The sequence below is a fragment of the Psittacula echo genome (genome assembly GCF_963264785.1).
Source record: "Psittacula echo genome assembly, chromosome: 7".
Classification (NCBI taxonomy): Eukaryota; Metazoa; Chordata; class Aves; order Psittaciformes; family Psittacidae; genus Psittacula; species Psittacula echo.
In genome coordinates this window covers 19,840,160-19,866,912 of record NC_137740.1, presented here as the reverse complement: position 1 = coordinate 19,866,912, position 26,753 = coordinate 19,840,160, and the positions used below count along the sequence as shown (strand labels likewise).

Here is a 26,753-nt window from a genome sequence, read left to right as displayed (position 1 = left end):
AAGCGCTGCCAGAGGCCTGACACCTGCAAAGGGCACCCCCACCCCAGGAGCCAGGCCCAGCGGCACGGCCATGGGGGAGCCGGGGGATGCTGTGTCAGTTTGGCGGTGCCGGGGCTGAGCTCTGACACGGCTGCCCCGCTGTGCCGGGCTCTGAGAGAACCGGACTCCGGTACCGCAGCCGCGCGTCCACTCCGCCCCGGCAAAGGCGGGTCGGTGGCGGCCCCGCCGGCTGTCCCCGCCCCGTTTCCGGTGTCATGGCGGCCGGAACGCAGCGGCGGCTGGTACCGGCGTCGGTGGTGATCGCGCGGCAGCGGCGGGGCAGCGGGAGCGGCGGGGGGGCGATGTGAGGCGAGACCGCGCCATGTCGGGGTGCGTGTGGGGCGCGGCGCCGCTGCTGGAGGCGCTGGGCCGGCTCTGGGAGGTGCAGGCGCCGCTGGGCAGCGGCTCCTCGGCCTCCGTCTACCGGGTGCGCTGCTGCGGAGACCCGCGGGCCCCCCCCGGCGCCGTCAAGGAGTTCGTGCTCCCCCCGCCGCGGCCCGGCCCCGCGCGCCGCTCCGGCGCCCGCCCGCCCGCCGCCGACTGCGCCGAGTACGGCTTCCGCAAGGAGCGCGCCGCGCTCGAGCACCTCCGCGGGCACCGCAACATCGGTAACGGCACCCCCGGTACCTCCTCCCCAAACCCCTTTCTCAGGTCACCCCCGCGGGCACCCCCTGTTCCCAGAGCCCCCCCCCAGCCAGTCTCCCCCAGGGCAAACTGGTGTCCCCAAACCGCCCCCAGCCCCTTGGGGAGTATGAGTGCCCTCACCCCCAAGCTGACCCCCACAGGTAGGGCTAGGGACCCCCAAACCAATGTCCTCCTTGGGTTGACACCCCTGGGCGGGCAGGTTTGAGTGCCTCTCACCTGGACACCCGAAAGCAGCATCCCTGTGGTGGGTGCTTCTTGGTGCATGCTCCTGGGCTAGGGCCTGTCGGTGACCTCCCCAGTGCAGGCAGGATCAGGCAGGAGATGTTGTCACCCTGTGGGTAGGCAGAGTAGGTCCTGCAGGCAGGGCATCCCGGTGTCCCACTTCGGGCAGGGCTGCCTGAGCCACACTGCCTGCTTGGCAGTGGTGGGGTGCTGTCTGCTTGCTGGCTCTGGCTGCTGTATGGGTAGGAAAGGGCCTGGCAAGGGAGAAAGTCTCCACATCAGAGGCGTCTGCTGGAAGTCCCAAGGTTCACCCACCACTGATTCTTTTTCTCGGTGTGATACGCTTTTTAACGCTGTAACATACCTAGACACCCAGACAGAGCTTAGGTTCCTGTTGTGCTAGGGTTGTTGCAGGAAGAGATTGACATGTCCCAAAAAGAGTGGTTCTGCCTCCATTTTACCCACCGGGACGTGCTTATCCATGTCGCAGAGTCTGAGCGCTTGGCCCTGATGCTTTATCAGAGCCTCATGGCCTGTCCTCCAAAGCCCTTAGGGGTGACATGACTGATTTTCCCTTGCTGCCTCCCTCTGAAGTCTGGTTCTACATCTCTCTGAACATCACGCTGCTTCCTGCAGCTTTTGTGGTGATGTGGGCAGTGGTGGAATGTAACTGATTAATTGCTTGTTACCAATGCAAGTCACTGTGTCTGACTGTAGTGACGCTGTACGGCGTGTTCACCAACCACTACTCTGCAAATGGCCCATCTCGCTGTCTCCTGCTGGAGCTGCTGGACATCAGTGTGTCCGAGCTGCTGCTGCACTCCAGCAACCAGGGCTGCTCCATGTGGATGATCCAGCACTGCGCCCGAGATGTTCTCGAAGCCCTGGCTTTCCTGCACCACAAAGGCTACGTGCATGCAGACCTCAAGCCACGCAACATCCTGTGGAGTGCAGAGGAGGAGTGCTTTAAGCTCATTGACTTTGGACTTAGCTTCAAAGAGGGGAATCAGGTTTGGAACATGCTTCTGTCTAAGCAGTTGGCTCTGTGTTGAGTTGTGTGCGTCTGTGATGCCTTTAGCTCATTGAATGTAGGAGTCGACGTGACCTGGTCGATGTAGTAGCTGAGCTGGTGCTGATAGTTTCCTGGAAAAGGCTAAAATGTTGTGTTCCCATTCTCCTTGCCTGTCTTTGTGGATGTCTTAAGCCTTTGTGCTACGTATGACCATGAATTCCAAAGTTAATGATGCACTGAAAGAAGTGGTGTTTCAGCTTCCTGGAAGGTTTGCTAGTTTTAATGTGGTCAGACGCGTGGGAGCGCCCAGATCTGTAGAATTTCTTTTCATCATCCCTTATCACGTGTAGTAGTAATCCAGGTTTCACCATCAACCTCCCGGTCAACTGCATTATCTCTGGCGGTGTCCTTGTGCTTGTCTTTACTTTCATCCTGTCTTCAGCAGCTTCCCTTTCTCAGAAGGTCTGGATGTTTCCCGTGTCATTGTGTTGATGAAAGCCCATGCTCTGGTTGTGGTTAGGCAGTGTGTGTTCTTTACTGACACAGACAGATCTCTGCCTATTCTGCTCTGCTTTTCCCTTATGCTGGGTTTTCACTCCCTCTTCATGCTGTCACTTTTTTTGTTTTGGCAATTCTGGATTTTGTAAGTTTGTCTTTGCTCTTTTTATTTTCTTCTGTGGCCTCTTATGAAAGCAGAGAGCCTCAGGAGGTTCTGCTGTTGGCTTGATAGAGCTGCCTTTTATCCTTCCCTCTCCCAGTAATAGCCTGCGAGGGGTGTCAGTAAAGCTTTTTCATCAGGTAGCTTCTTAGCAAATTCGCCTTTAATGAGTGGGTAATGGGCAGTAGGGTTAGTAAACGAATTATTTTTTCCATGCAGATATTGCCCTGGCTTGTCCCTATTCCATGCACTCTGCTCATTTAGAGATTTCAAATTCATATACTTTTTTCACTGGTTTACCTGATATTGACAGTACAGCCCACTGTGAATATCAGGACTGTGTAGGTGATCTGTCTGCATTCTTTGATACAGGAGTTGTTTTTAATGTTTGCACTTCTTAACTCCTCCATGTTGTCTTCAGTTCTCCCACGTTCTTTGCTGAATGCTGGTTTATGCTGGTAATCTGTTCAAGTCTATCAGCAAAAAACATTCTCCTGGTGTCCCATGTCTAATGCAGATATATATATTTTTTAATTCAGATCTGTGTTTTGCTGCTTGCTCTGTGACTTGCCTCATAATAGTTGATCAGGTGTTCTACTTGCTTCTGTGGTTCCTTCCAATCTGCTTTGTTTGGCTCAGTTTCCTTTTTCAGTTCTCAGAAATATGCTGGCTCTATGGGTGAACCTTCTCACCCTGCTTTGAATGTGCACTGGGTATCAGCCTCCCCTCACCACCCTTAACTTGGGCGGTAGCATATGTATGTGATTTCCTTATATGAGTCAAGGCTATGCTACTTTTGTGACAGCTCTGCCAAGCTTATTCTTGCATAACTTTTCCTGCTGTTACTGTTTAACTGAGAATGGCTGTACACAGGGCAAGGTCTCAACGACTTACATCTCTCAAAATGCCTTAGATGATAGGAGTGAAATTCCATCTCGCCCTGTGGCCAGTGACCACAGTGTTTTCTCTATCTCTAAATGTTACTTGGTGGGGTTGCTAAATTCCTGCTTTTGCCATGCTAGAGGTTCTGCTCTTTGCTCACAGGAGGGAGGGACACTGATGAGCAATTTGTGTATCAAGTTTTTTAAAGTTATAAACCGCTTTGGCAACCTCTGTTGCCTGAAAACATCTTCTGTAAACTTTGTTTTCAATCAGAGAAGCAGATAATTTTTGGTTTGAATATATTCCCCTGGTAAGAATTCCCAATCCTGCACCTTACCCAGGAAGAACTTGTCTGTTCTTGTTTCATTCTTTGAGTTACGACAGCATGTCTAAAATGAGCCTTCTTGCATTAAAAAGACACAGCATGCAGTTTGTCTTTGGACACTTAACAAAACTTGGCTACACAAAGCCACAGCTGACTGATCAGATATTTGGCTGTGAGCAGGAGACTGGTTTGGAGACCTTCAGAGCAGCCCCTCCAACCAGCACTTGTGTGATTTTGGAATTTCTCCGTTTCTTTTAAGCAGGTGGTGTGTGGGCATTTTGTTTCACTGTGCCAGCTGCAGCAGCTGGGCAGGTATTGATTGCTACAGCACTTCTGGCTGCAGCGGGGAGAAGGAAGAGGAGCGTGGGAGGCGCCTTTGATAATTTTCTTGCCTGAGTGTTAGGTGCTTGCCTCGTTCTTCTAATGTTTTGTTCCAGAGAACATCAATACTTGAATAATGGCAGCTGTAACTGATCCTTGCTGTTCTGACTGAGCTGTTTGTGCTCTCATGCAGCTGATGTGGGAGCATCTTGTGGGCGTTTGAGCCTTATCCTGAAACTTCTAGCATCTTCTGTGCTTATGAGAGGCTAATGGGTCAGTCCCCAGTGACATCCAGCCTCTTCCTCCCAGCAGAGCTGTCTTTCAGAGAGATCAGATGTTACTATGATGCCTGCTGTTTTGCTGGGAGATGTTTTCTCTTCCAGACAGTCTTGGGTTTTTCCTAATCAACACAGCAATATAGCAAGTTGAATTGCCAGCCTACAACACTCTGTCAATTTAGCAATATTTTAGTGGCCTATTTGGAAAGATACCTGATTTAAGGATAGGGTGGAGAACCTGAATCTGGAAAATAACTTTTTCTGTGTGTTTGATCTTCCATAGGATGTGAAATATATTCAAACAGACGGGTATCGGGCTCCAGAGGCAGAACTGCAGAACTGCCTGGCGCAGGCAGGGCTCCAGAGTGAGACGGAGTGTACCTCTGCTGTGGATCTGTGGAGTCTGGGAATTGTTTTACTGGAAATGTTCTCAGGAATGAAACTGAAACATACAGTCCAATCTCAGGAATGGAAGGTAAGAGAGCTGCTGCAGGTGTACTTGCTTACACCAGGTGTGTCTTGTTTGTAATCTGGATTTGTGAGGTAGCACCTGGCAACTAGAGTATGTTTCCAGGATGTTTCTCTCATCCTATTGCCTTGAAAATGAAGGTTTCAGAGCCTTAAAGACCTGCCTGCCCTGTGGGACTGGAATGTCTGAATGCTGCATATGTTCGGGTTACTGAAAGCTGGGGGTTTCAGGAGTCTCTGGAGCCTGTGTCTTGCCAAGATTTGGGTGGTCAGTTACATTGGCTGTAGTGTGGCACAGAAGGAAGAACAAAATAACTGACTGATGGCTGCCATCTAGTTCAGCAGCACAATAACAGAGGGATTACTTGCTGGTTTTAGTCTAACATGAGCTCTAATTTGGGGATCTTCTTGTAAGTCTATATCCTGAGAGAACAAGAGGAAGTCTATATGGTGTGAGCTGGAAGCCTGATGCTGTCCTCAGTTCTGTATGAAATAGTTTTGGTTTGTGTTTCCCTTCCCAGTAAGAGTATCCTTTCAGCATCCTAACATCCACAGTAACTGCAAATTTGCCTGTGTATGGAAATTTCTAGGTTTTGCACAGGCAAATGGGAAAAAAAGACTTCATCTGATGTGGGCCTGCAGGTTTAACGTGTGAGGCTTGAGCATTGGGGATATCTTACAGAATGCCACCAGAGCCCTCAGCCTTCAGTCTAGAAGAAGATGGGATATTATAAGCTTTGCACTGGTCTTTTTCTTTTTCCTCCTTAAGCACTGTTCCTTGTTCTTTCCAGACAAACAGTTCTGCCATCATTGATCGCATATTTGCCAGTGAAGGGGTGGTTAATTCAGCCATTCCAGCTTATCACCTCAGAGACCTTATCAAAAGGTATCTTGTCATATTGACTAACTTGCTTAAAGATATGCTCTGTAAGTCTCCTGCCCTGCTCTTGGTAACTTAGAGCCCACACCTTTTACTTTCTTTTTCTTTTTTTTTTCTTTTTTCTTAAATTTTATTTTTAAAATCTCCCAGCCACTATACTAGTAACAAGTGCAAGCATTAGCGGACATCCTTCAGCTCCTGATTTTGGCACAGTATGGAGTAAGCACATAAAGAATATCAGTCATGATGTTAATCAGTTGCTGTTTCTGTGCTTTGTACTTCCTGCCAATGAGGTTATATTTGGAGAAAACTGGAGACTTTGCTGCTTTAGGGGAGTGTTGTCAGAAACGATGGAGGGGGGGCAGACAGTGCTGCTTCTTCCTTGCTGTCAAGATTCAAATGCACTTGTGTAGTTCTCTACTGAGAGGTCTGCCAAGGGGATTGTTTTTTGCTTTCCTGTGACTCTGTTCTGAGGCTGCAGAGTGAATGAGAATGCAACTTGGCAGAAATAGCATTGGGAGCCACTGGGAAAGCTGAGTAAGGGATGGTCTCAGGCAAGCACTGGGCTATTAGCTGCTTTGAGTCCCATTTGTGGAAAGATGTGGGAGCTGCTTGGAGTGTGATAAGATAAATATGGAAGTAAAATAAATCTTTCGTAAGATTTCATGTGTGCCTGAGACATGGGCTGAATGGTCTGGGAAAGTGGGGCTGGAACATGCTGTGTTGAACTTCCCTGTGAACTTCTTAAGTGAGCAACTTCCATCATTTGGTGCTGAGAGTCATCGAGAAGTAAAACTTACTGTGCTGTGTACCCAGAATGCTTTCAGGGGATCCTTCCAGTGTGCTTCAGCTGTGAATTGAAAGGCATGCTTCTCATTCTTCTCTTTGACCCATAAACAACCCAAAAGATAGGGTATTCCTCAGTACTGGCTTCCAGCCTGTGTTTAATTTGTCAATGCAGGAATGTTACATGAAAGGGCATAAGGGTGTCTTCTCTTCCAGCATGCTTCATTGTGACCAAGGAAAGCGAGCCTCTGCTGAGAAGGCTTTATGCAGCCCGTTCTTCAGCATTCCCTTTGGTAAGCTGTGCATGTCACCCCTGCTCATGGCTTTCTCAGCTCTGTGGTGGAAGCACCACAGAGTGCAGTTAAATTGTACTGTTTCTGGTTCTGGCCTCATTGCTGCTCCTTTGCTCATAGCAGCACTTGCCAGCCCTCCACGGTATCACAAGTAGGCAGGTCAGAGCAATGCCTGTGCTCTCATTGCTGCCATGCCCCTCTAGCCCCCTGGGCTGTTGCTTTTCCCTGATTGGATTCCCATTAAATTCTGCCCAGATCAAACTGACCAAGAGTGCATTAGCAGCAGCATTCATCTGAGGGGACAGAAATAACTAAGGTACTTACCTAATACTGTGCCTGCTAAGGTGCTTTTGAAGAGTACTGTGCTGTTTATGGTAGTGGATTGTTTTTCATATGCCAAGTGTTTCCCAGTTCAGAAGCCAGGGATGTGAGTGACTAGGGCAGTGGCTGGTGGTAGCATCTGCTGCTGCTGCATCTTCTGAACAGGTCAAATAGTCCCAGTGTGTTCTCGTGGTGCAAGCCTATTTTTGCAGTGGCTGGCCTGCCTTTCCTGGTGCCAGTGTGGCAGGTCACAGCAGATGTCAATGGCACTTTCATCTGTCAGTTTCTCTTCAATCTATTAAAAGTTTCCCCAGGACCACCCCACCTTCCCTCCTCCCCGTGTGGGTTGCAGGCTGTTAGCAAAAGATGGCCTGACACTACCCTGTTTAGGCTCATACCCCTCCCTGATTTCTGTTCCAAAAGAACTGCAGCATCCTCCAAAGCTTGTCTGCTTTCAGGAACACCAGTGAAAAGCTCTGCATCCAGCTTTTCTGCAGCATAAATTGATGCTTCAGACATCCAGCTTCTGGCTGAACTAGCATTTTCCTTGAATCTTTGCCCTGCTTTTCTTAATCTTCTTGGTGTACTTTGCAGTGAAGGTTGTTATGTATTACCTCTTGTGGTCACGTCAAGATACTGGCATTCCTGTGTTTTAGGCAAAGGCAACAGACTCGTTCCTGTTTTCAGACTTCCCTTGCATCTCAGAAACTGGAACTGTGGTAATCCACTACAGTTCCACCTTCCGTGGCTGAACTTTGCAGCTCGTATTGCTTTAGAGCAGAGGGGATAATATATTGACAGCTTTCAGCTCTAGTTTTAAACACAGACCTCTAACTGTACCTAGGAAGGTGCTTCTGTGGGTAGTGCTACAAGTTTATATAACGGCTTCTTTTTTTCCTAGTTCTCTTTGCCAAACTTGTACATATGCTTGTCTCCACAAAGAAGCATTTACTGTTGCTTTCCTAGGAAGTCAGAAAATGATCTGTCATTGCCTTTCACTCTGACACAGTTTTTCTTGTTTAGAGCAAAGACAGCTGAGAATGGCTTTCCTTGTCATTTACAGCCAAGTCTTGACTTTCCAGTTCCTCAACTTCTTTCCTGAGCTACTTGCAGGCTCTGCGTTGTCAGTGTTCTAGGTATCTCCTGGCACTCTGAAGAGGAGCAGAGGGGCTGGGCAGAAAGTACCTCCTACAGCAGAAACGTATTGCAAGAAATGCATTTGTGACTTGGTTATGAGAAGACCAGATGGCTCTGAGTCCTAGGGTTTGGTTTGTTTCCATCTCTGAAAAAAGGCATGTGAAATGAATTACAGACTTTCTTCAATAAAAAGGGCAACATACAAGAATGAGGTGACACTTAAATATTCTTTCAGTTTCTGGTTCATCTGATGTTGCCTCTTGGTTGCCAAGAGTCCTGTGGAGGAATGGTCTCAGATGTTTGCTTGGAGCTGGAATATGCCTGGTTATCTGGATGCAGCACCTTTCTTCAAAGGGCTGTCCCTGAGTGCTGTCTGGGCGTCCTCTAAACTGATAAGACCTTTTGTACTCTAAGCTTTTCATAAGGACGCTTCCATGTCAGGAAGGAGTTGATTTATAGCTGTGTGCTTGTTCTGTCATCTCCTCTTGCAATATCAAATCAACATCTGTCTGTGCCTGGCAGAGATGTCGGCTCCCTCACACATGTTGTGTGCTTAGCTTGGAAAAATATTTCCAAGGAAATAATAACCCACTATCTTTGCAGACGTAGGCAGAAGGGTAAGACTGGGGAACTGAGGCCATTTCTTCCCTTTTCTCTCTTCTCACTGTCAAGTGAGAGGACTGTGAGGTACTGCTATTGTGTTCGGCAACTGTAGCTGCCAATACAGATAAAAACATTAATGCTCTCCATGTACTGCAAGTTGGTCTTCCAGATCTTAAATTCATGACTGGCCTGCTAGTCCCTTTTCGGGAACATGAAATCAAGTTTTTGTCCCTGGAGAACTGACAGTGTCTCTGCTGCTTTGAGTTTCTAGAAGACTGGGTGTCTTCTTGGATGTGACTCAGTTTGGCATTAGTCTGTCCACCTTGTGGTTTTCTTCTTCCACAGTAGTCTCTATGCTACACTGCTTGTTCCAGGCCATCCTGGAGCTGCTTGTTTTGTTAGAGCCAAGTGCCCCATAGCAGCGGGCTTTATTTCTACTCCTGTAAAGTTCACAGGATCATGGCTCGCACACCTTGTGGCCACCCTCTTGTAGTTGTGTCATATTCTATAGCACTGCGTTGCTGAAGTAGCTAAGTAGCTTTTCTCATTTCTTTGCAAGATTGTGTGGTGGTCTTTGTAATTTTTTTTCTGCTAGCTTTGTAATTTTGAAAGCAATTTCAGGTGCCGGTTCCAATGTAATTGCAGAGTGCACTGAACCCTTTGGAAGAGTATCTCAGTGCACAGGTGAAGATAAGTAGGAAACAGGGAAAACACAGGCTGTAACTGCAAAACTGTCCTGCAAACAGCAGGAAGTGCTGTGTATCATAGCGTATTTTGAGTTAACTTCCTGTTTCCTTGCTCCTTTGGACTTTGATTTATTTAATTCTTTGGGTGTCAAACAGCTCCCCATATTGAAGATTTGGTGATGCTCCCCACGCCTGTGCTGAGGCTGCTAAATGTCCTAAGCGATGCTTCTCTGCAGTGCGAAGAAGAATATGAAGGTTGGTGAAAGCCGTGCAATTCCTATATAGCAATGTGGTCTCATGGACTCTTTTGTTTGGCTCTAGGGATGTGAGAACAAGCAGAAGTACAATTAATAGGCACCAGAACAGCAAACAAGTTGCTGCTCAGCTGAGATTTAGAACCAAGTGGGTCAACTGCACCAACAGAGAATAGACCAAGAGGTTGAGACAGAAAGCAGATCTTGTAGTGAGTTCTTGAAGAATCCCAGATTAAAAAAATAATAACATATTTTGGTATTCTTCTTTGGTTAAATGCCCACAGACCTCATAATACAGTTGTAGCTCTGAGCTTCTGCTGGACATGTGCAGGACTCTGGAACCCAGTAGCAGAGATCTGTAAAAGTTTGCTAATGAACTTATCAAAGATCTCAGCAGAGAACTGAAATATCTCTTTGGAGTTCTTAAACTGTAGCAAAAACTCTATGTGGTAGGTGGCAGGGCGAGTTGGTAAAATTTGTGTTTCTGTCTGTTCTCAAATCCACATGAGTGGCAACACCTAGAGCGCTTTGGGGATATGAGTTTAAAAGGTTGAGTTCTGCTCACGCAAAGGAGGGTTTGTGGCAGCTACTTCAGTTACTCTCCTCCAAGTGCCATAACAAAGAAAAGGCACTTATAATTCCCAAATGTTTTAGCTACTGGAAGGCCAGGCTTTGTGTGCAAGGAAAAGCACTGTCCATGTACTCCAAACCCTGCTATCAGGGATTCACTGCCGGCAGGTCTGTGTTCTGAGCCTCAGTTCAGACATTTTGTCTCGTTATATGTGCATTACGCAGCATCAGCTCCTGCTGTGGCACATCTTGATTATTTATTTTAAATTGAGAGGAAAAGCCCATTTGTTGGCTGTTCCTTATTGTGTTCATCTGGCCTTAACTTGTTTCTTTGCTCGTCTGGTTTACAAAGCGAAAGACAACCAACTCTTTCCTTTCGCAGATATCCTGGAAGACATAAGGGAGGAGTGTCAGAAATATGGACCAGTGGTTTCCTTGCTTATTCCAAAGGAGAATCCTGGTAAAGGCCAAGTAAGTGAATGGTGGGAAGAGGCTGTGTATTCCCATGTACACTCCATGTGCTGCAGGACTGCTGCTCAGCTACTGGATGACAGTGCTAAAAATAGCAGGTTATCTTGAATTACAGCCCAGGTTCCTTCCTGGTTATGTACAGTTGCCTAACCTGGGAGGTGCCCAAACAGCCTTAGCAGGGAAGCCAGGATATGGCAGGGAAGTGGAGAAGCCAATGGGCAGGAGAGGAAGTGTTGAGGGCGTAGAGCATCGTGATGCTTTCTCCCACCTTACCAAACACGCTCCCCTTAGAAATGAGCAAGAGATGAAGAAACTCCAGCTCAGGCATGAAGGTTCTTCCTTTTTAGGTCCACTGCTCTGGGCTCTACCAAGGTTAAAGGGGAAAAACATGTTCAGGAACTGTTTCTCTGGTTGGGGGGGGGCAGGCATGTGGCATGTTGCACTGGAAGTCCTATTTCTCCCTTCTCTCTTTCAGGTCTTTGTTGAATATGCAAATGCTGGTGATTCCAAAGCTGCCCAAAAAATGCTGACTGGAAAGATTTTTGATGGCAAGTTTGTTGTGGCTACGTTTTACCCACTGAGTGCCTATAAGAGAGGGTATCTGTACCAAAATTTGCTGTAGGCAGTAGCAACAATCAGGAGAGGTGTCTTGCTCCTCTTCCTCACATGTTGTACAGTTGAATGTGCAAAAGAGCTTCCTAGCCCTGCTTTTGAGTCATCTGTGAAGGAGAGATACAAAGGACTTAACTGGGCTTTGAAACCTTTACTGCTGCTTTGTGATGTGCAGAGGAGGCCGGGATGGCTTTCAGCGTGTGCTTGTGTGTGTGTTGTGCTTGCTCGTTTACACTGGGTGTGTGGCTTTGCCCGAGGGGGCGCTTGGGTGGCAGAAGTGGTGCCTGGGGGAGAGCCTGGGGGACCGAGCAGACCTTAGCGACTGCTTCTACGTGATTTGTAGCAAGACCATGTAAAGTCTTGGCCATAGCACTTGACTTTGCTCTAGGGAGAGGATTATCTCTGTCTATATAATAATGAAGCAGAAAGACCATCCTCTTTAAATGAAACCAGGAGGGCTTTCAAGTCTTCATATCACGTAGAGCAGAGGAGGCAGTGAAATCAGATCTGCTGAACGTTACCCTGTCACCACCTTGTGACCTGAGAAGAGTCTGACATAGCAGGGACAGCATACTGGGCTTAGCAAGTTGTGGGTGATGCTGCCTGTGGTAAGCTGAACTTGCTTGTATGCCTCGGATGGGCAGGGACTGATGGTGGATACATGTCATCAGAGCAGTGCCAGCCTCATTCCCAGCACAGCCTGTAAGCACTTTGTAGCCTGAGGTGGTGTGAAAACCCTGTCAGTGTGGAATCATCTTTTCTAGCTTATGCCCTGTGGTGGCCCTGACGCTCCCTAGCTCTGATGCCAAATCATCTGTGATACATAAGCATCTTTAGGTGATAGTTTTTGAAAGAGTGCTACAGTACACAGTATTCCTTGTGTCTCAGCAGGACTGCTGCCTTGCAGGTCTTATAAGAACAAATATTTGTCTGTCATAGGTCCCACACTTGGCTGCTCTGTGTTGAGCATTTTGGTTTTGCATTAACCCATTAGACTTATAGGTAGAAGCACTGACACTTTTGGTCCTTCATAGGTTATACAAAGGGCCTGAGGCAATCTGAGATCCTGTATAGAAAGGGCTTGATCAGTCCCGGACCTCACTAGCCAGGAGAAGGTCTTTCCCAGTATTGGGAACAACAGCCACATGCTTTTGGGGAAAGAAACCTGGGCAAGCAGGTTCCCCCTGAAGCATGCTCTCTGCTCTTGTTGCTTCAGTGCACAGGCAGAAACTCACTTGCACAGCTGCTGGCATTGGGTAGGTGGTGGTATTTTCCCAGGGGTGTGCAAGGCCATACACAGGGTATCATGACTCCTGGCATGCATAGTGTGGAACATCCCAAATTAGAGGAGGACCAGCATATTCTGGCTTGTGAACCTCTGGTACCCGTTTTAAAGAGGAAGAGAGGCCTGAGGCCTGAGCCATCCCTGACCTTCCCTGGAGTAATAACTGAATTACCTTGCAGTTTACTTTTTGCATCCTGCTGATGCTGGAATTGCTGGAATCCTGCACTTAAGCGCCTCTTGATTTTTTTCTTTTTTTTGCCCTGTGTGTGTGCCGTATGTCAGGAGATCCAATGTCTGTAGCATTTCACAAGTCAGAGTTCCTCTCTGTGCTGGTGTATTGCCCTGTCTGCTGTGGCCCTTCCCAAACTCCCTCAGAAAGGACCAATCTCTCTGAATGTTTCTGTTGCCTTTGAGGTGATAGGTTTTCCATGAGAAGAACAAACAATATTAAAAAGCCCACAATGAGTTTTAAGGTGAGATTTGCTGATCAGACTTTTTCTGGGAATGATGCTACTTTGGTGTATGTAGCAGCTTTGCATAGATGGGGTGTGTGATTCGTTGCTTTTAATGTAATTGTCCTTGCAGTGAATCACCTTTAGTATATGGGAGGAACTGGATGATTAACTGGGTGAGGATTTTTCCTATGTGAAAAACAGTGTTTACAAGTACTCTGAGTATTGGTAGGTATTGACTGACCTCCTCAGCTCCAAGTTGTTGCTGTCTCTGGTGGGTTGAGCCAGGGGTGAAAACACTTTGGCCCCAACGTTCACATGTTGAATGCCATTGTGCCAGCAGCATTAAGCTGGCTCTGTGTGTGCCAGATAGGGAGATACCAGGGTGCAGGTGCAGAACTTCAGTGCGTTTAAGTTCTCACATGCATTTGTCTAGGACTGTGAGCTGCTCTGTCTTCTTCCAGCATATCTCTTTTTCAGTCAGAATTATGCTTTGGATTTGTAACTAAAGATAGAGAGCCATGCCAGGATGAATCTGTAGAGAGGAGCTACAACCTGTTCCTGCAGCATGGTGAAGCTGTTCCACCAGAGTTTGGCTGGGGTTTTGTTCAGCTGCTTCAATAGGAGCTAAATAAATCTTCAAGGTGCAAACTCCTGCTGCCACATTTTCTCTCCAAATGCTCATTGACCAGGCTTGAAGATGGAGCTGGGCAGAAACCTCACAGCTACTGCTTTAGATTTTATTCCTATCAAGAGCTGAAGATGCTGATCTCTGTATTGTCACTGGATCCAGCCCCTGGCTTCCCTCTGTAGGCTCTGTGGTACAGGGAGTTTTAGAAGCTCCTTGGAGCAGAAGCATTTTATCATTATTATGCACTCTCTGCCTTCAAAACCTTTTCTATCAAACTGAAGCCCACTCTGGTGTCTTGGTGATCTGTTGGTGGCTTGGCATAAGTTTCAGCCCTGCTAAAACCTGTCAGTATCTGAAGCGTGCGTTGTGATTCAATCCAAGGCATCTGTTGTGGTGTGTGCCTGGACGGGCCTGGCTTTCCCGTCTCCAAATTACTGCCTGCTTGAGTTGCGGAAGTGCTGAGGCTTTCCACTTGGATGCTTGCTGGGTCTCTTGCTCCATGCTGCTGATGCATCTCCCTCCCAATAGCCCTTGGTGTAGCACCAACCTGTGTAGTCTTGGCTAGGTGACAGCTAGATGTGAAACCTGCAAGCAGCCTTTGTGGGAGAGATCTGATTTGAGGGAGAAAGGGATGAAAGATGAAGCCTCAAGACAAGCCAGGGAAGGCTGGTGCTGCTCTGGTGGGATGTCTTGGACCTGGCCCTCCTACCCAGAAGGAGGCAGTCCAAGGGGCTGTCCCTTCTTGGAGCATGTGTGTAAATGAGAAACACGGTGGTGCTCAGTTATTTCTTGGTGACGGTTGGGTTTTGTAGCTGATCTGACATGAACTGTCACTGCCAATCAAAGAAAAATAGTTTTTCCTCTGCCACCAGTGTCTGGGGGAGCAGTGAGGGAGAAAGTTCTTTGCACTTCCACCTATTTACTGTATGCAAGGAGGGTAACTTGTTTTTAAATCACTGGCCAAAGCACAAGTCAGCTCTGATCTTAGCTGTATTCCTAATTCTAATCTTGCTGGTCTCCAGCCTCCTAACACCTTAGTCTGAGCACCCTCTTGCACCCGGGTTGTCTTTCCAGAGGGTTCAGTACACTTCTTCCTGCTGTGACAGATACTGTAACCACGTGCCTCCCTTTGGGTTAGATGTCAGCTGTTGTGTCCCATCATGCACCATTGCTGAGCAGATGTGTGCTTGATACAGGTGATTAATAAATGATGCTTCGGTATGGAGCTGTTGTCCAGCATGCTTTTCTTGTGGGACCCCTGGTGAAGTGCCACATAGTTCTCTCTCACCCCGGGCTGATGAGGCTGTCACCCAGCCGTGGTGGCACCAGTGGCTGTGGGGACTCGGATGCCTGCTAGGGTGACCTTTGCCCGGTCAGACCGGTCAGTCGGGGCTCAGGCTCCTGCGGCAGCACCTTTTACTTACGCCGCACAGGGTCGCTTTCTCGCTCGCTCTGGCGTAACGGTTTCCGCAGTGATATCATCCCGAAATGATAGCAGCCAGGGGAAACCCGCCCCGACTGACGCGGGATCATCCACAGGAACATACTGGGACTCAGTTGCACAACGCTCTGCAGCCGCCAGCGGTGCGCGGATCCGGATCCAGGAGGGGATGAGCGCGGGGGGGTGTTTGGCTGCAGCCCGGGTGATTTCACACGGGACAAGGGAGCGCTGCAGCGGTGGGCGCTGGGGCTGACCCCGGCAGATTCCCGGAGCATGGCTGACGGCGAGGGCTGCTCCCTGCGGAGACCTCTCCTGCCCCGCCTGGGGTGGGTTTTGGGTGGATTTGGGTGTTTGTTTTTCCCCTGCGCGCCCCTTCTCTCCAGCTGCAGGACGGAGAGGGGCTGCTGCAGTCCCACCGGCGTGCACACCGCGGCCCGGGGCTGCCCGGAACACCCTGCCCTGCCCGTCGTCCCTGCGCGGGCTGGCACAGCGGGAAGGGGCGGCTCTTCCGGAGATTCCCGGCCGGCGCTGGGTTGCCGGAACCGGCCCCGTCTCTGCTCGCTACCGGGGCCGCGCGCTGACGTGGCGGGCGTTGCCACGGCAGCCGCCGGCGCGCGCTCCGCCTCAATGGCCGTTCCGATTGGCTCCGCTGGGCGCAGCCGCCGCGGTGACGCCATTACCCGCAGCCAGTGAGGGCGCGGGGCGTGCGGCCGCCGCCTGCCATTGGCGGCCCGCGGTGGCGGGGGGCTATAAAGGGGTGGCTGGGGGGGATGCGGTGGCTTCACGGGGCTGGCGGGATGGAGCCGGTGGGGGACGCGGCCGGTGTGGCGGCGCTGGGACAGCGGTTGGCGGAGGGCGGGCAGGGCCACGTGCTGCGCTTCTGGCCCGAGCTGAGCGCCGAGGCCCGCCGGGCGCTGGCGGCGGAGCTGCGCGACATGGACGTGGCCGAGATCAACCGCTTCTTCCGCCGCGCCCGCGGGGACGGTGGCAGTGCAGCGACAGTGGCAGGGCTGGACGCGCGGATGCAGCCGGTGCCGCGGGACGTGCTGGGCAGTGCCTCCCGCGACCGTGAGCTGCTGCCGCGCTGGGAGAGCCGCGGTAGGTGCGGGGGGCGGCGGGGCCCGGCCCGGCGCGGTGTGGCGTCGCTGCCGGCGCGGCGGGCCCCACGCGTGTGTGCTCTCCTTCCCGGGCGCAGGGCTGGCGGAGATCGCGGGGAGCCGCGTAGCCGCGCTGCTGCTGGCCGGCGGGCAGGGCACCCGCCTCGGCGTCCCCTACCCCAAGGGCATGTGCGACGTGGGGCTGCCCTCCCGCAAGACCCTTTTCCACCTCCAGGCCCAGCGCCTGCGGCGGCTGCAGCAGCTGGTGGAGGAGCAGCATGGCACCCTCTGCAACATCCCCTGGTGAGCACTCTGCTCTCGGTGGTCGGCACCCCTGGGGTGGCCTTGGTGGGATGAAATGCAGGGTGGTGTTAGCATTGTCCCGCTAGCATTGGTGGGATGAGCTCTTACGGGTTGGCATTGGCCTTATTGGCCTCAGCATGCCAAAGTCTCATGAGCCCGTGGGTTGGTGCAGGCCTCTATGACAATCCAAGGGCCCATGGGTTGGCACAGACCCTCCTGATGCTGTGCTGTTGCCATGGGTAGGGCCTGTGGAGTCAGTGGGTCCAGGACCAGCAGATGGTATTGGTAAGTCCCACACTGTGGGACTGGTAGGTGCCACATGATAGGCTCAACCCAGCAGCCCTTGGGAACATCTGTTGTGTCACCACGTGGGACAGCAGCCACGTGAGTCAGGACTCTGGGAGGTGAGGGGCTGTGGTGGTGTATGAGCAGTAGGTTGATGTCGTAGCTGCATCTGGCAGCTGCATCTGGGTGTCCCCCTCTGCACAGGGTGTGGTAGCATTTTGGAGATGGATGTTGCAAGGCAGGGTGAAGTCCTTCATTTGCTTGCCAAAAGGGCAGGATCACTGCAGGTCAGAGCCCTCTAAATGTTTGCTGGGGGAAGAAGGCTGTCATGAGTGTTACAGACTGAAGCAGTTCCCCACATTTGGGTTGAGGAGTATGAGACCATGTTTCTCCTCCCTGCTCATCAGGTCTTTTCTGCACTGCAACAGGTACATCATGACAAGTGGCCGGACTATGGAGTCGACCAAGGAATTCTTTATGAAGCATCACTATTTTGGCTTGAAGAAGGAAAACATCATTTTCTTTCAGCAGGGCATGCTGCCTGCTCTGGGTTTTGATGGGAAAATCCTGCTGGAGGAGAAGGGCAAGATTGCTATGGCGCCAGGTCGGTGACCAGGAGCTGGCAGGAGAGGTGCGGGGGGGTGAGACACAGTGCTGAGGACAAGTTTTTGGAGCTGGACCCTGCACAGGGCAGTCTCACAGCATGACGTGGCCTGGGGGTGATGCAGACTGGGAGGTGTCTGTCTTGGCAGGGAGGACCAGGGTGGGGTATAGCCGAGCTGGTGACCCTCTATGCTGGCTCCATGGGGAAAAGAGGATGAGTGTGGCTGGCAGATGAGACAGCCGGGTGTTGCTCCAGTCCCCAACAGTTTGCTCCCTCTGCAGATGGCAACGGGGGCCTGTACCGGGCCCTGGGAGCACATGGCATTGTGGAGGACATGGAGCGGAGAGGCGTGCAGAGCGTCCATGTCTATTGCGTGGATAACATCCTGGTGAAGGTGGCTGACCCCAGGTTCATCGGGTTCTGCTTGGAGAAGGGAGCGGACTGTGGGGCCAAGGTATGGTTTTGAAGGCAGGCAGGAAGTGCTTCCCTGGAGCAGGGTGCACTCTGTCCTGATCTTTGCCTGACTTCCCTGACTCCTCACCTTTCCTCCACTGGCTTGCTGCAGCCAGGAGGGATAGCTAAGCACCAGGAGATTGATGGTGGTGTAGCATGTACTGCCAGAATCCCACCTGCCCGTTGGGTCTGGCACCCCAGGGAATGTAGGGTGTCACTCACCTCTGCTTTTGATGCTGCTTCCCTCCTGTCTTGCATGAAGATATAGCACTGACAGCCCCAAGGCTCCCTCGTCCCTTAGTCCCTGGGGCCAAGAGCTGCTGCTGGAGCCCTGTGGGGCTGATCAATCCCTACTCAGATACTGGGCAGCTGTTTGGGAGGCTGCAGGGAGCATGGGCATCCGGGATCCCTGCCACAGGCTGCCAGCTGTCCTAGGATGTGATGTCCTGTGCACCAGACCAGGACACAGTAGCTGCAGTTGACTGCTGAGCCCAGCCCTGTGTCTCACGGGTGGGAGATTGCCAGCCCAAAGCTTTATTTAAAGGCGGGATTAGCAGACAAAAGGGGTATGTGATTGTGTTTGCATTAGGCTTAGCTCTGCCAAACAGGTAAGAGGGCTTGCTGGCCTTTAAGCTTTCAGAGAGCAAACTAAGAAAGGGAAAGCAGTTCCTCCTTCTGGCCTATGTAAGAGAAGGAGGAAATAACCCTAGCACGCAGAAAGGAGGAAGCCAGTGTCCTTGCATGCTGCCCTGCTGTGACAGCAGTGACAGGTAGGGATTTGCTGGGAGGGTCCCATGGCCCAAAGGGAGGTGTGCAGGAAGAGGAGGGAGGTCAGGTGTAGGGGGATGGCTCTGCTGAGCCAGCAGCCTCCTGCTTGTGCACAGCAAGCTGGCTGTTCACATGTGAGCTGGGTGCTAAAATTACCCATGCCCTCTGCCAGCTGCATAAGGGCTTGGTGCCAGATCCTGCCTGCACCCTCTGGGTGTCCCTGACACCCTATCACCCATCCCTGCCATCTCACCCTTCTCCAGGGAGGGAGAGCTCCACTGTGCCTATCCCTGCATTACCCATGCTGTCCTGCACAGAAGAAAAACCTCCATGGGGGATATAAGGCAGTATATTTGAAATGCAGGTCTCTGGGTGGTCTTCCCCTGACAGTGCTTCCTTTGGGCAGGTGGTAGAGAAGACCAACCCCACGGAACCTGTTGGCGTGGTGTGCCGAGTGGATGGTGTCTACCAGGTGGTGGAGTACAGCGAGATCTCCCTGGCCACTGCCCAGAAACGGGGCCCGGATGGGCGGCTGCTCTTCAATGCGGGCAACATTGCCAATCACTACTTCACCACTGCCTTCCTGAAAGATGTAGTCAAGTAAGGGCCTGCTGGGGTGCTGGAGGAGGAGCGCTGGTGCTGAGCAGAGCTGACAACCTAGCAACCTGTGCCTTGCTTTCTGCTGGTTGAACTCCAGCTGTGTTTGCATGTGCGCTGGGATGAGGCCCACACAGTCTAGTTCCTGGCCTCTTCCTGCATGGCCTGACCCCTGCCTCTCTGCACAGTCCTTTCCTTGAGGTGAGGTTTCCCTCAGCTGTCACTGGCTTCTGGTGCCAGGGTGTGCGGGACTGTCCTCTCCTGGCTACCGTGGGAATGAGCAGCCCGTGCCTCTGGGCTGGGGATCAGGGCAGAGCAGCTGTCCTGCTGTAGCAGTGTCTGAGCTGGGGAGCTGGAGACATGCTTTGCTCAGATGAGTGACATCTCTTTCTTGGCCCATTACAGCACTTACGAACCACAGCTGCAGCACCATGTAGCTGAGAAGAAGATTCCACATGTGGACATCACTACAGGGCAGCTGATCCAACCTGAGAAGCCCAATGGAATAAAGATGGAAAAGTTTGTCTTTGACATCTTCCAGTTTTCCAAGTATGCCATTTTTTCTCTGCTGGAAGCAGGCTGCTGGCTCTCCCTTGGGCAGGTCTGAGAGTCTCTGGAGGGAGGGACTGCACCTAGGGCTGTGCTCATTGGCAGTCCCCTTAGGATCAGGATAGGATGTCAGCTCTGATGCTGTTCAGTGGCAGTGGACCATTGTGCCCTGACATGAGCAGGAGGAGGGACAGGTGCTGTGTGCCCCTAGGTTGGCAGCACCCTGCGCCTGGGCCAGAGAAGCATCTACTGACCCTGCAGCCCAGGTCTTCCCATTTCTCTTTTGTGGCTGTGAGGACAGCCAGTGGGTGTTGGGGGCCGTGGCCTTGGTTCAGCTACTGTGGCCCCAGCTCAGCCACCCTGACAGGGAAGAAGCCAAAGTAACAGGGAAGAACATTTCCCAAACCTGACCCTCCTACCCCTGTTCCTCCACCAGGAAGTTTGTAGTGTATGAGGTGCTGCGTGAGGATGAGTTTTCTCCCCTGAAGAATGCTGACAGCCAGAATGGCAAGGACAACCCCACAACAGCCCGACATGCCTTGATGTCCCTGCACCACTGCTGGGTTCTCAATGCAGGGGGACACTTCGTGGATGAAAACGGCACTCGCATCCCTGCCATCCCTCGGTGAGTTGCTGCTCCCAGCACTCCTGCATCCTTTTTGAGTTGTGTATCAAGCACTGGACAGTCTGCAGCCCTTCTCCATTTCAGTGCTTCTGAAACCACCATTGCTGGAGCAACCAGCTGTGGGTCCCTTCTCGTGGGTGGGCCAGGTGGTGGCTACCAGAAGGGCGCTCACTTGTTCAGCAGGAGCTTTCCTTCTTGATTCAGTGTCTGTGAACCAAATCCTGCTAGTCTCTGTTGCACAGCCAGGGTTGCCCATGCAGGGACAAGGTGGCTTCCTAAAGCCCAACCACACCCGCAGATCCATGCAGCAGGCGGTCTGGGGTCACAGCATCCCTTGACCAAGAGGCCCCCACAACCCCTGTTTGGAGAACAGCAAACCCCATCTGCTCTGTGGTTTCCCACCTTTGCTAACCCATGTTTATTCCCACGTAGTGTCACAAACGGAAGGTCAGATGCCACCCCAGCAGATGTCAATGACAAGTAACTATACCGTGCAGCTTGCATGGTGGCGGGGCTGTGCTTAGGTACTAACAGGCTGTAGGTGAAGCAGTGTGCCAGGCTGCGGTTGCTGCGATGGGTGTGTGCTGGTGAGCAGGCGCCCATAGTGACTAATGGGGCAGGGTGCTTGGGCTGCATGCTGGGAGTGGGGCATGTCTCGCTGCAGGACTCTGTGGATGCCGCATCTCATGGTGGCGGGCAGTAAGCAGGCAGTGTCTGCTCCCTCCTGGGCTCCTTTCCAGAGAGGCAGCGGGTAGGGGTAACTGGAAGGAGCTTGTGCCATTGGTACAGATGCAGGGCAGCAGGCAGCCTGCTGCTGTCTGTGTGCAGCCCCCAGAGGTCACCCTACAGGGGAGATGCTGCTGGGAAACATGCGGGCCTGGCCCTTCGATGACACTCCTGTTTGTCATGCCATGGTGCAGCACAGCCCAGACTCATCCCGGCCAGTCCTGTAGCTGGACTCCGTCTCCTGGTGCCCACCAGATTGACACGGAATTAAGAACACCAAGTAAACTTCAAGCAGGCGTTGACGTAGCATGTGCAGACCTCAGCATAGGCAGCCAGCTGCACTTTGTGTGGCTGCAGCTCTTGAGTTTTGAAGATCCAGACCCTGACTCCTGAAAGTTCCCTGACTCTTGAAAGTTTATAGAAGTAAACAGGGAAGTTGACAGAAGTGTTAAAGCAACTTCTCTAATAGCGGTGTGTTCTTCTGTGCCACAGGGCACATCTGTGGGGCTGGGACTTCAAGCTGGTAAGTAAATGACTTCCAGACTAAGCAAGCTTGCTGCTTTTTCTTCCCCTTCAGGAGAAGTTGTATCTTCTGGTACTTTCTGGTGGGATACACCTAAGATCTCTTTTTAATTCAGGACTCCAAGTGCTTTCACGCTTATAACTAGGCTATCACGCTAGTTACAATGTAGGATAAAGGGTGCACTTTATCCTACATTTGTCCTTCATTGCCAGTTAATGGCATTATTTTTTATTTCTATTTTTTTTTTATCTTGAGAGGAATCTGACTCTGAGGCAAGCACAAGTGCAAGGGCTGGGTTAGGGTGGGTGAGTTTTATTTACTCACAGCTGGGACAGGAAGCAACTGAGTGAGCATGTGGCAGCAGGGACAAGCTTCGTCCTGGGCAAGGAAGAGTTGTCATAGATGATGTCCTGTGTCCTCTCTGGCTGTGATGGTGAGCAGGTGCAAAAGGGTACCCTGGGGTTCTTTGTTTGCTCCCCCTGGCCAGGCTTAAACACTGGCTGGATCCAGGGAGCATCTGGGGGGTCCTACAGATGCTTATGGCAGCAGGAGCAGGGTCAGGGACACCATGTAGACCCCTGCCCAGCAGTGCTGCTGTGGTTGTTTTGGGACTAGGCTGTGGCAGGCAGTGCTGGTATGGGTCTGTCATTGTCCTCACCAGCTCAGGCTCATGTGCAGAACAGAGGAGCTGGACAGTTGATCTAAGAGGCAAAAGCAGAAGGAGAAGCTGGTGCTACAGGGAGTGTTTCTGAGCAAGCCTTACCTTGTGTCTTCAGGTTTTGCTTTAAACAAGAAATGTTTTTTAAAAAAGACCTGTTGTGACCAACCAAACAGAAAAGTGCTGCAAGTGCATCTTATCACCCAAGGATGCAAGAGGAAGAAGGAGGAAGGGGTGACTAGCTTGCATGTGGTATCAAATACAGTGGGGCTGGGATGCAGGCCGGGGTGTAGGTGCTGCTGTAGTTGCACACGTGGGAAGGCATGTAAACCCTCAGTAAAGCTGCATCTAAAGCTCTCTTTCCTTTCAGTCGCGGCTGATATCTAAACTTTAGCTTGCAGCTCCACAGAGAGCACTTGAAGCTTGACTAACCCTGGGTAGCTCTGCACCAGTGAGGTCTGTGTGGGCCAGCAGCCACTGGTGCCCCAGACAGCACTGACCCCTGTGCTGGCACCTGCGAGATCTCTGGGCCTCGTCTGCTCCCCTGGCAGGATGTAGTTAACCCTCCTGATGTTACTTTTCTCTGCAGCTTGAAGGATGCAAATGACCTGCCAATCCAGTGTGAAATTTCTCCCCTCATCTCCTATGGAGGAGAGGTGAGTACTGCCTCCCCAGAGCTTGGGCACCCTTGCAGGTTAACCAGGGGTGGGGAGGCTGGCAGGGCACGCTGGGGAGGGGTAAGCCTCAAAAGCATGACTTGAATTCACAGTGGAGATTTTCAAGGCAGAGTCCCCCAAGCTGCTAGCATGGGAGGAGGCCAGAGCCACCTGTGGAGCAGCTCAGCAGGTCCACAGAGCAAGTGATATGTGGTGTGTTCCTAATGAACTGCTTTATCCTCCTTTAGGGTCTGGAAAAGTATGTGAAGGGCCGAGAGTTCTGCGCACCTTTAATTATTGACGAGGATGGGATCCACGAGCTAGTGAAGAACGGGGTGTAGCAGCAACACAGTGGCCAAGCCAGGCTGCCTGTCCCTCCTGGTGGGCTGGGAATTCGGACACATGAAGGTTTATAGCTGTAACTGGTAGGGGCTGGTCCTGCTTGCTCTGACCCTGTACAGAGGAGGATGTAACCCACTTGGTTCTTGGCATGTTGTATGCTTCTATTTATATTTTAATTTAAAAACCAAACACTTTATGGATTCCCCTGCCACAAAGCACAGCTACAGCACTGCTCTTTGCACTCCAGGCTGTGGGCATTTATTTTTAAACATGTATATAATTCATTGTACATGCAGAGGATTTTTATGGTACGGGGCTGGGGTTAATCTTGAATTTTTATTTTCTCAAATCTACATGATTATTTTTTTTAATAGAGTCCTTGTCATTGCCCAGGTTCTCCCTTATGGTCATCTTTTGTATGTTGCGTAACTGGAAGCACCTGATTAAACTCGAGTCTCTCCTGTCTGTCATCTGGTGGTGTTTTAATGGTGGAGACTTTTCACAGAGGATCTTCTTGTAGAGTAGAGGTCTGACTGTGTGTCGTGGTTTAAGCCCAGGCCGTAAATCAGAACCACGAAGTCCACTTCCCCTCCCCCCCCACCTTTCTTCCCTCCGCTCCTGGAGGGACGGGGAGGAGAATCAAAAGAATGCAACTCCCACGGGTTGAGATAAGAACAGTTTAATAACTAAGGTATAACACAAATCACTACTGCTGCCACCAATAATAATAATGATAAAGGAAATAACAAGCAAGAGAATACAACCGCTCACCAACCGGTACCTCACCCCCACCCTGCCATGATCCAGCCCTTCCCGGAACTCTCAGTTCTACATCCTGGGCATGACGTGCTGTGGTATGGAATACCTCTTTGGCTAGTCTGGGTCAGGTGTCCTGTCCCTGCTTCCTCCCGGCTTCTCCTCCTCCCTGGCAGAGCATGAGACTCACAAAGTCCTTGCTCAGGGTAAACATTCTGACCAACAACTGAAAACATCGGCTTTATCAGTATTATTCCCAGGCCGAAAGTCAAAACACAGCACTGCACCAGTAGAAAAACTGACTGCTACTGCTAAACCAGGACAGTATCCACCCCTTATTCCATACCATTCACGTCATGATCAGATCCCACATTTTCAATATACCCTCACTCTCATCTCAGTGCACTGTTATCTTAGTGCACAGACCAATCCCTATAAAGCTGCTGAGTCCATTCGGTCCATGATGTTGGGCTCCATCTCTTGTAACAGTCTTTCAGAGCAGGAGAGGCCCATTGCAAAGTCCACCCCTCGATCATGAGTGCATCTCTGCCCTGATGGCCTGAAGTGTCATGGGCCCATCAGGCTCAAAATAATTCACCCTCCCCTGCAGCAGTCTCTGCAACTTGTCGTCGGGGACTCCATACAGCTGCCTTCCATCTCCGATGCTTCCAAAGCACTGGAGGGGCCCAGTGGATTAGATACTCGCCCATACTGTCCCACACACCGTGACACTCACGACTGCCCAGCCTTGGGGAAAACCTCTCGGTCCCCCTGTATTGTCTAAACCCAGACAAGACCCAAACCTGACTCTGCTTAACTTTCGAGATCAGACAAAATGGTCGTGGGTAGAACTCACTCTGTGTGTGTGCCAACATGGTGATCCCCATCACAATCAGCAGGCAGGTCCCAAGGGTACCCAAAGGCCATTCAAAACCTTCAGAACTCTCAAATGATGCTGCTATGCTTGAAGGCTCTCACTACCAGCTTCTCTTTTTCTGAGCCCAGATCTTCCTCCTCTGCCTTGCTGGAAAGTGCTGCGGGGTCTCCTGCATCCTCCTGTGGCTCAGGCTCGCCGGGCTCGGCAGACGGCTGCTGGGGGATGCTCTCAGCCGCCGCGGGGCTGGGCTCGGCTGCGGCGCTCGGCTCCTCCGCCGCCTCCTCCCGCTGCTCGGCAGCCGCCTCCTTCCCGGCCTCCGGCCCCGCTCCCACCGCCGCTTGGTCCCCGGGGCCCCTCTCCCGGGCTGCTTCGGCCACTGCAGGCTCCCGGGGCCGCTCCCCCTCAGCTCCCCGCAGCCTCACGAAGACGGAGGCGAGGACGAGGGCCAGGATAGTGAAGAGCAGCGGGACGGCCAGGTACAAGTCCACGGCCACGTCCATCCCGCCCTGCCGCCGGAGCCCGCCCGTATTGCAAGCCGTTACCATAAAGTACAGTGAAACAAGAACCTTAGCCCAAGGCCCACACTTGATAAACACTAACACAGCAAATACCGGCTCTAAGTAAGCTACAGCACACTGAAACTGTGACATCAAGAGAAACAACTTTGAGACCCAATAAATCAGCATTGTGCCTCGGTCAGTTCTGTCGTTATCTCAACCCTTCGAGCCCCACGTTGGGCGCCAAAAAGAACTGTCGTGGTTTAAGCCCAGGCTGTAAATCAGAACCACGAAGTCCACTTCCCCCCCCCACCTTTCTTCCCTCCGCTCCTGGAGGGACGGGGAGGAGAATCGAAAGAATGCAGCTCCCACGGGTTGAGATAAGAACAGTTTAATAACTCAGGTATAACACAAATCACTACTGCTACCACCAATAATAATAATGATAAAGGAAATAACAAGGAAGAGAATACAACCGCTCACCAACCGGTACCTCACCCCCACCCTGCCATGATCCAGCCCTTCCCGGAACTCTCAGTTCTACATCCTGGGCATGACGTGCTGTGGTATGGAATACCTCTTTGCTAGTTTGGGTCAGGTGTCCTGTCCCTGCTTCCTCCCGGCTTCTCCTCCTCCCTGGCAGAGCATGAGACTCACAAAGTCCTTGCTCAGGGTAAACATTCTGACCAGCAACTGAAAACATCGGCTTTATCAGTATTATTGCCAGGCTGAAAGTCAAAACACAGCACTGCACCAGTAGAAAAAATGACTGCTACTGCTAAACCAGGACACTGTGTTATGCCAAGTGCCCTGCTCTGCCCAGCACAGCAGGGGTTGCTGCAGGCAGGTCCTCTGGCCTGCAGTGCTTCTTTGGGGTGTCTCTGGAGGAAGCAGAGCTTCCCTTTCCTCTTCACAGTGGCAAGCCTTAAGCAGGTATGAACAAGCATGTGTGCTGCACTGCTGGAGTGCTCAGGGTGCAACCAGCCCAGCCCTGGTGTCCTGCAGCAGCACCACCTGCCCTCTGCTTGCCTGGGGAGTGCTCCTCAGCTCCTGCCCCAGAGCTTGCTGTCCTGATGCCCTCAGGCAGAGCAGCTCTTACTGCCTCACCTCCTGTTTGAGAGAGGAGATGGTGCTTGGCCAAATCCTCTCCTGCTCGAGTCCCACC

General features: G+C 51.6%; 2 protein-coding genes across 4 annotated transcripts; both read left to right on the top strand.

Annotated features, from left to right (window-relative positions):
* Nucleotides 1-263: 263 nt before the first annotated feature.
* Nucleotides 264-15,056, top strand: UHMK1 (U2AF homology motif kinase 1). Of its 2 annotated transcripts, XM_080622743.1 has the most exons (9): nucleotides 264-647; nucleotides 1,624-1,916; nucleotides 4,666-4,857; nucleotides 5,642-5,736; nucleotides 6,733-6,809; nucleotides 9,713-9,811; nucleotides 10,763-10,851; nucleotides 11,327-11,410; nucleotides 13,959-15,056. In XM_080622743.1, exons 1-9 carry the CDS (start codon nucleotides 362-364, stop codon nucleotides 14,199-14,201), a joined length of 1,458 nt encoding a protein of 485 aa, XP_080478869.1. In that variant the 5' UTR covers nucleotides 264-361; the 3' UTR covers nucleotides 14,202-15,056. The 2 variants fall into 2 exon arrangements, with proteins under 2 accessions (XP_080478869.1, XP_080478868.1); XM_080622742.1 differs by having other exon boundaries at nucleotides 11,327-14,134.
* A 1,013-nt stretch (nucleotides 15,057-16,069) lies between these two features.
* UAP1 (UDP-N-acetylglucosamine pyrophosphorylase 1) lies at nucleotides 16,070-23,923 on the top strand (the record flags this gene model as incomplete). Of its 2 annotated transcripts, XM_080623423.1 has the most annotated exons (10): nucleotides 16,070-16,370; nucleotides 16,468-16,672; nucleotides 17,386-17,561; nucleotides 17,843-18,015; nucleotides 19,189-19,382; nucleotides 19,785-19,928; nucleotides 20,365-20,553; nucleotides 20,986-21,033; nucleotides 23,050-23,116; nucleotides 23,365-23,923. In XM_080623423.1, the coding sequence occupies 10 exons, from the start codon at nucleotides 16,070-16,072 to the stop codon at nucleotides 23,455-23,457; spliced, it is 1,590 nt and encodes a 529-aa protein (XP_080479549.1). In that variant the 3' UTR covers nucleotides 23,458-23,923. The 2 variants fall into 2 exon arrangements, with proteins under 2 accessions (XP_080479549.1, XP_080479550.1); XM_080623424.1 differs by lacking the exon at nucleotides 20,986-21,033.
* Nucleotides 23,924-26,753: the final 2,830 nt, after the last annotated feature.